The sequence below is a fragment of the Haliaeetus leucocephalus genome, unplaced genomic scaffold, assembly GCF_000737465.1.
Source record: "Haliaeetus leucocephalus isolate CR32 unplaced genomic scaffold, Haliaeetus_leucocephalus-4.0 Scaffold840, whole genome shotgun sequence".
In the NCBI taxonomy this organism is placed as follows: domain Eukaryota; kingdom Metazoa; phylum Chordata; class Aves; order Accipitriformes; family Accipitridae; genus Haliaeetus; species Haliaeetus leucocephalus.
Window position 1 is genome coordinate 3,777,774 of NW_010973276.1, and position 13,601 is coordinate 3,791,374.

Below are 13,601 nucleotides of genomic sequence, written 5' to 3' on the forward strand. Positions count from 1 at the left end.
ACCAAGCACCAAGAGCAAATCTGAAAGCAACATCTGCCTCCCGGTTCCCTGGCTCGTTCCAGCAAGGATGGTTACTACATGATACAAGCTCAGCAGCAATGGTTGTGAGCCTGAGCCTGCAGGCACTCAGTGCAAAACTCTCCCGGCGTTCAGCCCCACGGGAGTGATCCAGTTTTCACTGAAGCCAAAGGGAGCTCCCTACAGACTTCAGCAGACTTTGGATTGGCCCCATAGATTGATAGTGGGAGCAGGACCTTGTTTTACAGTCACTGTTTTTCTATCCAGCCATAAAAGCCACCCCCTGAAATTCCTGAAGGGGTTTTCAATCTTCCCCTCCATGCATGCATTTAACATCCATTACAGTTAATAGCAGTTACACATGCATATCAATGGGAGAAAAGTCCCAGTTGAGAGGAATTACTGGTAGTACGAAAAGAAACCCAGTAGAAACCCTGGGAATTGCTGAAGACCCAACTCCCTCGAATAAATCCATTTCCCTGTTTAACCAGCTGGCATCTGCCCGCTGGACTGTAATGCAGGAAGCTCTATAGTGTGTGTTTGTGTGTGCACGGGTGTGTGACGCGCGCGGGGTGAGCAAACGGGCGGCGTTCTGCAGCGCGCGAGCCCGTCGCCAAGCTGCCTCCTGTCGCGGCGTCCCAGCAAGCGTCTCGAGCGCCGGCCATCGCCGCTCTCACTTGTGAGCCGTGTTGTTGTAATCGTCCTGTGCCACGGCCGGCAGGGAATGGTCTATCCTGAACTCTTCCTCCAACCCGCCAGGCGCCTTCACTGCATCCCCTCGGGCTGCAGGTTGGTGACTGTCCGCGCCGCTCCCCTCCGGCCCCAGGATCTGTCTCTGCACCAGCTTGGAATAAAGGCCTCCTTCTTCCATCAGCTCCTTGTGCGAGCCCTGCTGCACCACGCGGCCCTTGTCCAGCACAATGATGTTGTGTGCCTTCTCGACAGTGCTCAGCCTGTGAGCTATGACAAGCACCGTGTGGTTCCGCAAGTCGCCATAAATCGCCTGCTGAATCTGCGTGGAAGGAAAAGACGTTAGTGTCCGAGTGTCCCTGGCTCCACTTCGGAAGGGAGAACAGCAGCGTTGTGGTCTGTGTTAAGAAACCTCTGGACAGGAGGTTTGCTCTCCTCTGGCTACGCAGCGGCCACGAGACTCCCTGCAGCACTACCAGCACCAGCACGTCCATCCCAGCTCCCGGCTTTCGCCGTGCAGCCCAAAAGACTGTCTCAGTCCAGCCAGCCTGCAGGTGCGGTATGCACACAGGTCTGATCCTGCAAGCTGGGTCTTGTTAGAGCTGGGCCCCAAATTTGGAAGCCACATGGTGTTGGCATGGACTGCAGGAAGCCAATACCTGGTAAACGCATCTGCTCAGAAAAGTGGGGCTATTTCCTGGGTGTATCAAGGCAGAGCAAGAGAGAGTTGTTTTCCAGCCAAGAGACAGACAATAGCACTAAGGTCTAAAGGCAGGCAGATGGCCACCAGACACATTTCACGTTGGCAACCCTGGCTAGCCAAAACCAGCCCCTGGCTGGCATGAGATACCACATACGTGGCTGAGGACCTGTGAGTCAGCGAGCTGTTCCAAGGTCAGATGCTTGCACTGGCCCACACTGTGGACCAGCAGCACTCATCCTCTGGGACCGGGAGACACATCCTCACGTCTCAACTTTGAACTAGCTTTCCCTCATGTCATTAAACCAGTGAGGCCAAACTGCTACTGGTAGAGCTGTTTGGTTGTCATGTCCCAGCCAGATAAACCAGCTTAGTTCACAGAAAGCTCAGTGCCTTTCTTGCAAACGTGGCTTCTTTGGTGCCTCAGCTGGGATTTTATCTCAGGCAGTCCTACTCTCCCCCTGCTGCAGTACCATTTTTTAGGGTCTTCCTCCTTATCCTGTCCTAAAAGGCTGCAGAGTTGCTGTATGCCAATTAACACTTTCCATATATAAAAAAAATCGGCAGAGATCCCTATCTCATCAGGTTTGTCAGGTGCTGGCTGCTGTGAGCACAGGATTATTCCCTTCTTGGTAGCTACAGCAGTGTTGGAAGCAAATTCCTGCTCAGGAATTAGCGTCTTACCCAAACCTCTGATTGCACCACGTCAAGACTAAGCTTGTCCACAGGCTGGAAACTGAAGCTACAGTCTTTCCTCCAAACCCAGATTGCCTATTTGGCCCAAACACCCGAGTCACCCACTCACCGCATGTTCGCTCTCTGCATCCAGCGCGCTCGTGGCTTCATCCAGGATTAGGATGGGAGGGGTTCGGATCAAGGCCCTGGCAATTGCCACTCTCTGCTTCTGGCCACCTGACAGCTGGGCTCCTTTTTCACCTGCCTCTGTTGGGTCAAGGGAGAGAGGCAGGGGTCAAAATAAAAATCAAGAGCTGCCATCAAGTTCAGCTCCCAGCCACAGCATCAGGATGGTGTCATGCTTTGAAGCAAAGAGCAGGTAAACACTTCTGCTCACTTGGCAGAGCGACTTAAATGAGTAAAACATCCCCAAGGCTGCAGTCCTTCCCCACAGCAGCAAGTTCTCCACTGTTGTTCCAGGGTTTGAGTGACTGATGCTCGAAGAAACAACACAGAGAAGTCCCTGAGCCTGGGAGATCATCCAAACCCCGAGCCCCCCCTGGCTCTGCCCATGCAGCTGCATCTCTGCCATCTCTCCCTGCAAGTCAGGCTCTGGAGGGCGTGCAACCGAGGCAGCAGTGAGGGGAAAACGGGACTTCTCTGCTGGCTCCCATAAGCACGAACCATCATCAGTCTGACCTCACAAAATCCCACTGTCACTAACACATCAGCTTTTATTACTATGGATTTATCACAGGTTTATTTTCTTCCTCTGCAGGTGGGGTGGTACACAGCTAACCGCTTGGGTTCTGGCCTTTTCTCCTGATTGCTGCCCTGAAAAATGGTGAGACTGCCAGTGCCACATCTCCATAACACTGCCAGGCACCAGGAGCTGGACCAGTCTGGATGGGATGGGGGACACTCACCCCGCTGCCACAGAGCAGCAGCAGAAACAGTCTCCTGGGATGCCCCAAAAGGCCGCCAGGGTGCTGCACCTCTCCATGTAGCTGCTCTACGCCATCACCAAGCTGCCACGAACTCGTGTCCGTCACTATCTGCCTGACTTTCCACCCAAGTGGAGAGTCTCTGCCTTCCCTAGGTGATGCTTTCCAAGTGCATTGAAGGAGGGATTTTGGTACCTGTGTGGTAGCCATCTTGTAACTCCGTGATAAAGGCGTGCGCGTTGGCCTTCTGGGCAGCCTGAACAACCGACTCAAAGGAGGCTGAGGGTAAGCCGTAAGAAATATTATCTGCAATAGAGCGGGCGAACAGCACCGGCTCTTGGCTCACCAGGGAGATCTGCAGAAAGGAAGGGAAGAGCAGGGGGTTGGAAGCAGAAGACGCGCCGGCCAGTATCTCGGATCATCGGCATTTGTTGCTGCTGGGTAAGGACTCAAATGGGCAGAGCCCCACCATTAAATCACAATACAGAAGTGCCTCAATGTGAGCTTCCAGTGAGGATGCTAATGATGGGGTGCCCAGGGGCAGCCCCAGCCCAGTTTGCATCATCTGCTGGGAAGCCATTTTGCAGAAAAGAAACCTGATGCAGTGCTGGTACTTTGGCATCTGGGACGGACTTCCTCCCTGAAGACCCTGCTGTGTCTTTGCTCCAGACCTGTCATCCCTGTCACTGTTTGCTCTTCCCAGAATGGCAAACCAGTTGCTGGGACAAGGCAGGCTGGAGAGACCCTCTCCCAGGCTCTTGCTGATTTTCCATTCAAGGCCAGTAATCATGCTTCGGCCACGCGAATGAGCCCTCCTGAATCTTTTAATCCAAAATTAGCAAGTTAGGGACATAGCTGCTGCAATTCCTTAATTGCTTAGCAACAGCCTCCCTGTCCTACCTTAGAGCCGTTGCTGCTCACTCTCGCATTCAGCCTGCTTTGTCAAACCCTCAATATTGACATAAATTGAACCCTCCAAATTATTGCTCAGAACTGGGCATGAAGACAGCCATCAGGACACAATCATATTTTAATTGACTTCTCCCCATGCTCCTAACACCACACCAGGCTTTCTAAACTGAAAGACTAGCTTGTCTTTTAATTTTCGCTCTGTACGGGCAGGGAATGTGAATTAGTCACACTGACTTTGGCTTTCCAGCCCGTCTCTGATCAATTGTTTTCACGTTTTCCTGCTGATTGGTGAGGCCATTCGCTCTGGGGGCAAACAAAGAAGGCAGTTACTTGCAGAGGAGATGAAGGGTGATCTGTGCTGACACACAGACGAGAGCCGAGGGGCCCAAACCCCTCTCCTAGGCAAACCACCCAGCCCCTTTTGTGCTCCAGCTGCTGCCAGGATCCAGAGAGGTTTAACTCCCCATTACCTGAGAATTAATTTAAGATCTTAAGGTAGAAAGTGCTGGAGGAATGCAAAACTCTTTTTCTAAACCCAATTTAGATGGTAATTAATCCAATAACCAAAACCACATTTCTACTGCGTTGGCCAAAAAATACAAAACAAAACATGGTTTTTGTTCTGTTTTTGGAAGGCTTCCCCCTCCGCATGAAACCACTCTCCATCCCTTTCCCTTCCGCCCCCACGAATTATCTGAATTCATTTCCTGGACCACCTCCAGCCTTCAGTTTTCTGGACATTGCAGAAGTTGCCAGAGCAAATCCAAAGCAACATGCAACACTACCATCCATCCCCTCTGATCACAGCAGGCAATAGCTAGAATACACGTTATCAGTCGCTCGTACCACTGAGTGCAGGTACTTGTGATCGTACATATTAATGGGACGCCCGTCCAGCAGCACCTGCCCGTCTTCCAGAGGGTAGAAATTCTCCAGGATGTTGACACAGGAGCTCTTCCCGCTCCCCGAAGGACCCACCAGCGCCGTCACTTTGCCGGGGTGCAGGGTGAAGGACACATTCTGCAACATGGATGGTAGAGCATGCTCAGGTCCTGGCTCTTCCCAGTGTCCTGGGGCAGCAGCTTTGGCACTACTCAAGAAAGGTAGCCAAAAATCCAGCCACAGTGACCCTCCACCTTGGTGATGTGCCACATCAGCCATCTCTCCTGGCTCTGAGGGAACAAGAAGCCTCCAAAATGGCTTCAAATTTGCCCACTGATGTAGCAGGACCTCTAAAAACTGCAAAGCAAACTAACTTCTTTGCTGCCTCCCCCTGCCTCATGACCCCAGCCCCTCTCCCATGGAAACAGTCCGAGGCAGCTTGGCACACAGCCCTGTACCATGCTGATGTGTTTAATGCCTGAGTGGAAAACAAGGGTTTTATTAATAAATCTCATTCCTTGTAAGGAAGGCCAGCCCTAAACACCCGCTGTTCCTTTTAATCTGTTTTCCAGCATGCCACTGAGCCTGCCTTCACGCATCTCCAAAAGGGCAGCTGACATTTCCTGCAGGCCAGGGATCAGTTATTGCTGCAATGGAGAAGCAGAGCGTGATGCCTTGTGGCGGGGAGGGCTCTGCACCCGTGAGGCTCACCTGGAGGACCTGTGTTGCAGAGCGAGTGCGGTAGGAAAACGTCACATTTCTGAACTCCACCTTCCCATCCACATGGTCTGGGGCCAGGGACCCATCATTCACCATCGTTGGCTTGCGGTCGATGAACTCAAACACCTTCTCGGCAGCTCCCACTCCCTGCATCAGGCCGCTGTAGACAGAGCCGATGGACTGGAAGGGAAGAGGCAATGGTGAGACCTTCCCATGCAATGGAAAAGTCAATCAGTGCCACTCCTAAGGAGAATGGTTGAAGCATTCCCAAGTTTTCTATCATCTGACATTAACTACAGTCATCACACACAGGAAAAGAAAGCTCTTCCCCCTCTGCAGGGTATGGAGGGGATATATGGATGTATCCAGGGAAAGGGAATCTAAGGGGGTTTTGTGCATGGGTAGACTCAGAGGGGAACAGAAGAGGTAAACACATGGATTGGAATAGAAGACATGTGCCAGGAGATACTTCCAAACTTCCAGCAAAATCCTCTATTTGTCTCTCTTTGCTCAGGACCAGCAGCTCCCCAACCCAACAGAGTCCACGTACAGCAGCACACTGCACCAGCCCCCAAGGGTGGCTGGTTCACTCCCTAGCACACATGTCTCAAACGCAGAGCAGCTCCAGGCTGGACCCTTCTAGACAACCATCTGGCAGCTGATAAGGCTGTTCCCTTCTGGGATATGGTCCTAGTGGATTTACCATTGCACTTTCCCAACTACAACCGCTGCAAGCTGACACCAGCTTCCCTGGAATAAAGCCCCATCACGTCAGCTCTTTTCAATATTAAGCCCAGAGCTGCAGAACAGCTTGTACTGCAACTGCCCCTCCCATCAGGAGAGAAAAAAACCCACCAAACCAAACCAAACCCACACCAAAACCACAGCCTGGAAACACCACCAGAGCCTGCAGTCATCTGAACAGATGGTGAGAGCCAGGCAAGCTGCCTCCAGCTTTGCTCTGCCGCTGCACAACGGCTGAAGCACTGCCGAAACCATGCTTGGCTGCGAGGAAACCTCGACTTGATCATTTCTGCCTCGATTAGCCAAGCTTACGCCTTTGCAAGGGAAAGGCAGCCCTTGGTGGGCTCTACCATCCCACCCACAATCCCATCTTGCTAACACACTGCCAACGCAGCAGCTTGCAGCCTATTCCAGGAAAAAAAAAGTAATATAATTAAGTTTTTAATGAAACCTGAAATTTAACAGGCAGCTTCATAATCCCTGCATCCTTCACGCCAGGAAACGTGCTTGGGAGGCAGCCAGGACTTTGCCCTTCAGTGGGGCTAGCCTGAACCTTTTGGTCCCGATTGCCTTTTTGGGGGATGAGCTGCTCTGGGCACGTTCAGGTTGCGAGGCCACAGCAGGAGGGGAGTGGTGATCAGAGGGGAAAATCAGCCCACCGGTGGGCAAAGCCACAGTGCCAAGGAAGTGCATCACAGGAAGGTCAACACTGGATCTAGCCCTGTGACTGCCCTGGGACCTTCTGGAAGATAAACATCATCTTGATATGGGGTAGCCCAGAATGATAAAACAGACTCACCTCCATGCAGTCTCCTAAGACGAACTCGTAAATGATGAAGGATATCAGGTTTCCACTTGTCATTTGCCCTGAGATCACAAGGTGCCCACCATAGTAAAGGATGCTGACCTGGACCACCAGGAGGGTCAGCTGAAAGCAAGAAAACACCCTAAAATCAGCAAGGACAACTGGTATTTTGGTGCATTTGTAATTACTCACACAACAGCCCACAATTCATGTGCTGACATTTATTCTTTGAGCTCCGAACTGAGCATCCCTGACAGCGCACAGCTGACAGCCCTGGCAGTAAGCATGTATATAAGAAGGGAAAAGAAACTCAAGTACATGGGCTGATTTAAGGAGCTGGGCTGGCATCTTTCAACAAAACAGAAGTCCAGAGGCACAACAGCCGAGGAGGGAGAATTCAACTGAAATTACAGAGCATCTCATGAACTTCTGTCTTGGACTAATGTCCTCAAGCGTAATAATCTATGCTCAAATTATCCAACACATGCAGTCACCTCACCACTAAAATAAACTTTCTGTTATGTGAGTGTGACACAGTTTAATTTAGAACACAAAATCAAGCCAAGAGTTAATGCAAAAAATCCTCCTTGCCTGTACAAGTCCCTGAAGCATAACCTCAACTCTTGCCTGAAATCAGTGTGGGGGGTACCACCTACTCCAGAAAGGAGACAGATCAGCTCTGGTATGACAAATACCAGCCCCTGCCTTTATTCAGCTAGTTTTGTTCCATGCTGCCCAGGTGCTCAGAAAAGCAGCAATGCCCTGGTGCTCTGTGCGATGTTTGTGGAACAGGCTGTAAATTCACACAGACAAAAATACTGGGGGAAAAAAAATCCTCCTCTATTGCTCTGCTGTGATCTGACCTTAAGATCCTGTGTTCCCTCTGAGAAAGACTCTACCAGGGCTGTGCTAAATCCATCGGCTTCTTTCTACATGAGCCCTGCAGGAGCACTTTTTGAGGGTTTTTGCCTTCTTTGGCTCGGCGGGATCTGTGCTGACCCAGTTCACGCTCTGGCTTCACCTGGGAGCCCAGGAACAATGCTAAAAATGTTCTGATTTTGCTTTCAGACTTGGGAAGCCATAAAGTCTCCCATGGCTGCATGAGGGCACCATAACTCACAAACCCTTCACCAGAGGCTATGTAGATCCTTGAATGTGTAGAGATAAGGGCAGCCTCACGTGAGGGTTTTGCACAGCCTTAGTTATCAGCCGATGCAGGAGAAGTCCCAAACCATCTAGTCTTAAATTATGAAATAGGATTTTGTAAAAAAAACCAAACAACAAAACCTGCAAAATACCCCAAACCCCAGCATCCTCCCCCTGCCACCACCCACACGCAGAAAATCTCCATTTCTGAGCAGAAGCTCAACCAACGCCACGGCTGTTTCCCAGCCGGAGCCCCGGAGATGAGCTGGCACAGGCACGCAATGCAGCAACACAGAAGCACGGGGTTTTCCACGACCTTGAGTGGTTATCAATTATATTCTTATTTGCAAGAGAAAACAGACTGTTCGGTGGCACGATGCAGCGCTGCCCTAAGGGGGAATGGAATATATTTTCTGATGAGTGGAAAAAAGTAATAATCAAGAGACAGAGGATTACTGGCAGCGGACATCAAGGCTAGGCTCACACGGCAAAGCTCCCTGGAAGCGGAGAAGCAGCACATGCATTGTGCCATGAGCATTTTGGGATCTGAAGCAATGTCCCCTGCCTGTCCCTAGCCCTGTGTAGGGAAACCCCGGTGCCGGCCACCTACCCCGCTTGACCAGATGTAGTAGGTGTAAGCCATGGCCTCCCGCTTGTTGAGTTTGTACACCTGCTGCAGCTTCTGCCAGTATACGTTTGCCTCTACCTCCTCGTTGGCAAAACTGCGGACAGTCTTCATGGCGGAGATGGTCTCCTCGGCAGTGTTGTTGGCCTTGGCCAGGGCATTCTGCACATCCTTGGAAAGCTTCTGCAGGGAGCAGGGGGAGGCAGAGGGGGCTCAGCAGGCACCAGGCTGCCCGTGGCACATCTTCCCACACGCCCCGGGCTCTGCTGGGCTCGGGCAAAGAAGGCATGGTGACATTTTCCAACGCCATGGGCAACAAGGCTGAGCACTGGGATATATCCCACACCTTAGGACAGCCTGGGACGCTGTGCCAGGAGGAGAACAGATTCATTGTGCTGTCCCCAAGGAGGGACCTGGGCTGCAGGAGGTGAAGTGCCATGTCCAGGGCCACTTGGGAAGCCTGCGGCAGAGCTGCTGCTCCCAGTGCCCTGACGGGACAGGGTCAGCCTGGCCCAAGGAGCCCTTCCAGGAGTTTCCAAGTCAGGGACAGGTCTGGAGACCAAGGGCAGCTCCACTCCTCCCACGAGTGCCTGACCTGCAGGAGGAGGTGCGGCCAGGCAAGGCAGCACCCGAGGACCCTGTTTTGGCAGGACCTGTGCACGCTGTGTCCCTGGCGCAGTGGAAAGCACCAATAACTGACGCAGGGAGCACCACTGCAGGACTCACGTGGTTCATGTGATGCGGCATTAGGGACAGCCCTTGAACCACATTAGCCCTGGGCAGAGGGAGGGAGCTCGGCACTGGGTTTAACCCCCACCGAGTCACGACAAAGGGAGAGGAGAGATTGCACGAGGACAGGTAGGTGCATACAGGACATCCCACATCCGAGCTACCTCTTTGGTCAGACCCCAGATGCTTCCACTCCTTAGCATGAAGCAAGGTAAGAGCCGAGGCCACGCTTGCCTGCCCATACAGGTTTAATGCTGCCTTCCCATCCCCGCTGCCAGTGGCAAAGCACTCGAGCATCAGTCCCACCAGCTCCAAGGCCACCCACAATCTCCATGATGGCTTCACGAGGGGAACAGCCCAGTGCTGTGGCACACCGTGGCCATGCCAGCTGCTCCTGCCTACCTTGTAGTACTTCCCATAGACATCAGACACCAGCATGATGATGGGGAAGCCCATGAAGGTGACGAGCGAGAGCTTCCAGGAGAGGCTGAACATGAAGAAGATCACCCCCGTGGCCTTCACCACGTTGCGCAGGAAGATATTGATGTTCTGGGAGACCAGGTCGCTCACGATGGTTGTGTCCGACGTCAGGCGGGAGATGACATCCCCTGCAGCAGCGACGGAGTGGGGAAGGGGAGAGTGGGGACATGTCACCACAGCAGGTCACTGCCTAGCCGCATCCCATGTCCCGTGCCTGGGGCGAGATGGATCTCCCCATTCAACCCAGCCCCTCACTGGGGGTCTGAAAGGTGGCATGGAAGGGGAGCGACTCTCCACCACTGTGGATGCAAAGCAAAACAGAGGAGCTTGAATGGCTGCATGCACGAGGGACATGAAATGCATCCGAAGGCACGAGCTACATCCCTGGGTCACCAAGGATGGCTGCAGGACAGCAAAGGGGACTGCAGCAGCACCCTACACTGGAGGGCACCCCATAGGCACACAAATGGGCAGCAGGTGCTTGGGTGGAGTGTTTGCTGGGCTGCTGAATGCACCTCCAGAGCTGTCAACCCAACCCCAAGTTCATTTCTAAATGACATCAGGAGCCCTCCAGGAGCTCACCAGGGACTGCTGGCACCTTTCTTCGCTGTCCTGGCAGGACCAGCCAGGGCCAGGCACAGTATGCCCTGCGGAGGAGCATGACGTGGCTTTGGAGAGGGCTGTTTGGGTTTAGCCACGTGCCCTGCAGCCTGGAGACAACCCAAGTGGCCTTGAGGACACGGGTCCAGCTACTAAGGGGTGAAGCTCCTGCTGTGCCCTTTGGTGGAGCTGAACATTACAGCCAGCAAACATCACCCTGGGTTCCTAATACTTGTCCTGTGTTTGCATACGGCTGAATTCTCATGCTTTTGTGTAAGTCCAGGGTTACCCATATCCCACTTACAATAACATCTCTGGTGTCCTCAGCTACCAGGGCACTGTGCAGTGATTGCTAAATATGGCAACAGCCTCAAAACTAAAAATACTGCCGAGATGAAATTAAATGTGCGACAAGTTACAGTGGGCTGGGACCACACCAGAGCAGCATGGACCGGGACAGGACTGATTTGCAAGCAGAGAAAGCAACAAGCACACCCAGCAAGCTTCACACGTCTGAGGTTTCTCATGCCTGGAGCAGAGCTGGAGAGCGGCTGACCAGCAGGCACTGATGGGAGGTACCAGAGGAGGAAAGTAGGTGTTTTGGGGATGACTGGTGATAAGCATGTCAGCACTGGGACTGCTGGGTATCAGGCTGATCGGTGGCAATGGGATATCCCCAGGGTGGTGGGCAATCCTGTCCCAACCCCATGGTGGGAGGTAACCAAAAGGGAAGAGCTTTCTGCCACTATTTCTAAACATGAGCACTTGTGTGCTGTCTCTGGCTGCCCCCAGTCTGCCGCGTGCTGGTAGGGCAAGGCAAGGGGAAAAAAACACCGGGATGGGATAGAGGTGTTAGAGCAAATCCGGGAGAAAGAGGAACCAACCTGTGCGATTCTCATCAAAGAAACTCATCTCCTGAGACACCAGCGACCTGAAGAGGCAGTTGCGAAGGCGAATGTTCAGTCTTGCAAATATGAGCGTAAAAACGCCGCCCCGGATACCTGCGGCAAATGAGCTAATTGCAGATAAGAAACGTTATAGACCAATGGACATGAAACCCGCTCCTCAGCAACACAAACACCCCGATGCCAGGGCCAAGGGCTTGGGCAATGCTGCGCTGGTACCACTTTCCACCCCGGGAAGTGATGGCTAAACCAGCCCACACCTCTTCTGCATGCTACCAGCACAGGGATGGCTGGTCCTAACCCCAGTAGTGACGAGCTTTGGGAGGAGATGCAGCGCTGCCGGGACAGTGTTCCCCAGGGACCCCGTTCCCTGTATCTGCTCCTGCTCCTGCTCCTGCTCCCCCTCCACCAGCAGACAGACTTGGAGTGCTACGCAACGGCCTTGTGACTGCCACCACGGCCTCTCTGCACCGTGACGGCGCAGAGAAATCAAAGTGCATTCCTGGGGTCTGGCAGGGACCTGGCGGAGCAGCTGCAGGTGAGACAGCCCATGCCCACCGCTACCGCAAGTTCCTGCAGGAAAACCCCAAACTCCTTGTCAGGGCCAAAACCAGACCCTGCGATTACCTTCCTATGGCGAGCAGTGACATGACCAGCACTGCTGTGGAGAAGCGGTCCATGCTCTTCTGTACCACGATGCCGTCGATGGCCAGCCCCGTGTAGTAGGGCAGGAAGGTCTCTCCTGCCGGACAAGCACAGGACATGGGGTTTCAGCCCCACCATGCAGGATCAGCACAGGACCTGTATTTCCAACTGCGATGGCCCATGGACAACCCCATCCCCACTACGGAGATGCTTGGCCATTGTACGAGATGTCGCAGGAGGTGCAGCCCCTAGTGGCACATAGAGATGTTTCATTTCCCAGTGTATTTTATCCCCTATTGTGTATTTTTTTGCCCCATTGCATTTTTTACCCAGCCCATGCAGGACGTGCCACACAGCACCCCCAAAACAGCAACCCTGCGGTGCTACCAAGCCCCCCCCATGGCTCCTTCCCTCCCGGTGAGGATGGGAGCACATTGCAGCCCCCCCTCCCCGGTCCCTTCGCTCACCCAGCGCAGCCACGAGGAGGAAGAAGGAGGCGATGCCCAGGAAGAAGGCATCCGGCTTGGTGTAGGACAGCAGTTTATGGATGGTGGGACCTGCTGCCTCCTCCCGCTTGTCCCGTGGGGTGCCCCCGTCGCAGCTCTCCTCCACCTCGGCACGGGACTCAGAGCTGGGCCCCAGCGCCTCACGGGAGGAGGTGACACAGGCCAGCAGCTGCCACAGCCCGAAGGTGGCCACCAGTGCCACGTAGGTCCAGGCAAAGAGCCCCCAGAACCAGGGGTCCCTGATGGTCCTCCGCACCTCCGAGTAGAGCAGCAGCTTCACCATCATGTAGATGCCCATGAGGAGGCAGACGACGGCGATGAAGGTCCGCGATGCCCTGAGGCGCCGGGGGCCATAGGCCGTGTTGGTGGCCACCCTGATGGCGGCCCCCAGCAGCACACAGCTGCGGTACAGGCAGCCCCCCCAGATGTCCAGCAGTGAGTTGAAGATGTTGAAGTGCTTCAGGTCCTGCAGGACATCCCGGCCACCCCGGCCGTGGGCGTAGAGCAGCGTGGTCACCACCACATCGGCCCCGCTGAATGCCAGCGTGCTGGCCACCGCCTTCCAGGCACGCATCCTCACTGCTGGGCTGGGGCCGGGGGGGGGTCACCGAGGTGGTGGTGGGCAGCCCTAGCACGGGGAGGACGTGGTCATGTTGGCCTCTGCTGCAGGGCAAGAAGAGGGGGATGGGGTTGTTATGCACCCTAGGGAGGTGGCGGGGAAGGGGAAGCAGGATGCGGGGACCAACTGTGTCAGCTCCCCACCAGCCCGTCCTGACCCCAGACACCACTATCTACTCCTTCCTCCCCTCCCCTGCTGCATACGCTCCAAGATATTTCATAAAATGAGAAGCACAAATGAAGACAAGCTTTCCTCT

At 53.9% G+C, this 13,601-nt stretch overlaps 1 protein-coding gene across 1 annotated transcript; it reads right to left on the minus strand.

Moving 5' to 3' along the window:
• Positions 1–691: 691 nt before the first annotated feature.
• ABCB9 (ATP-binding cassette, sub-family B (MDR/TAP), member 9) lies at positions 692–13,300 on the minus strand. Its single transcript, XM_010582213.1, has 11 exons — positions 12,688–13,300; positions 12,203–12,317; positions 11,555–11,685; positions 9,993–10,198; positions 8,847–9,044; positions 7,085–7,213; positions 5,533–5,721; positions 4,786–4,959; positions 3,223–3,382; positions 2,214–2,350; positions 692–1,030 (listed from the first exon to the last, which is right to left on the minus strand). The coding sequence occupies exons 1-11, from the start codon at positions 13,298–13,300 to the stop codon at positions 692–694; spliced, it is 2,391 nt and encodes a 796-aa protein (XP_010580515.1).
• Between the last annotated feature and the right edge of the window lie 301 nt (positions 13,301–13,601).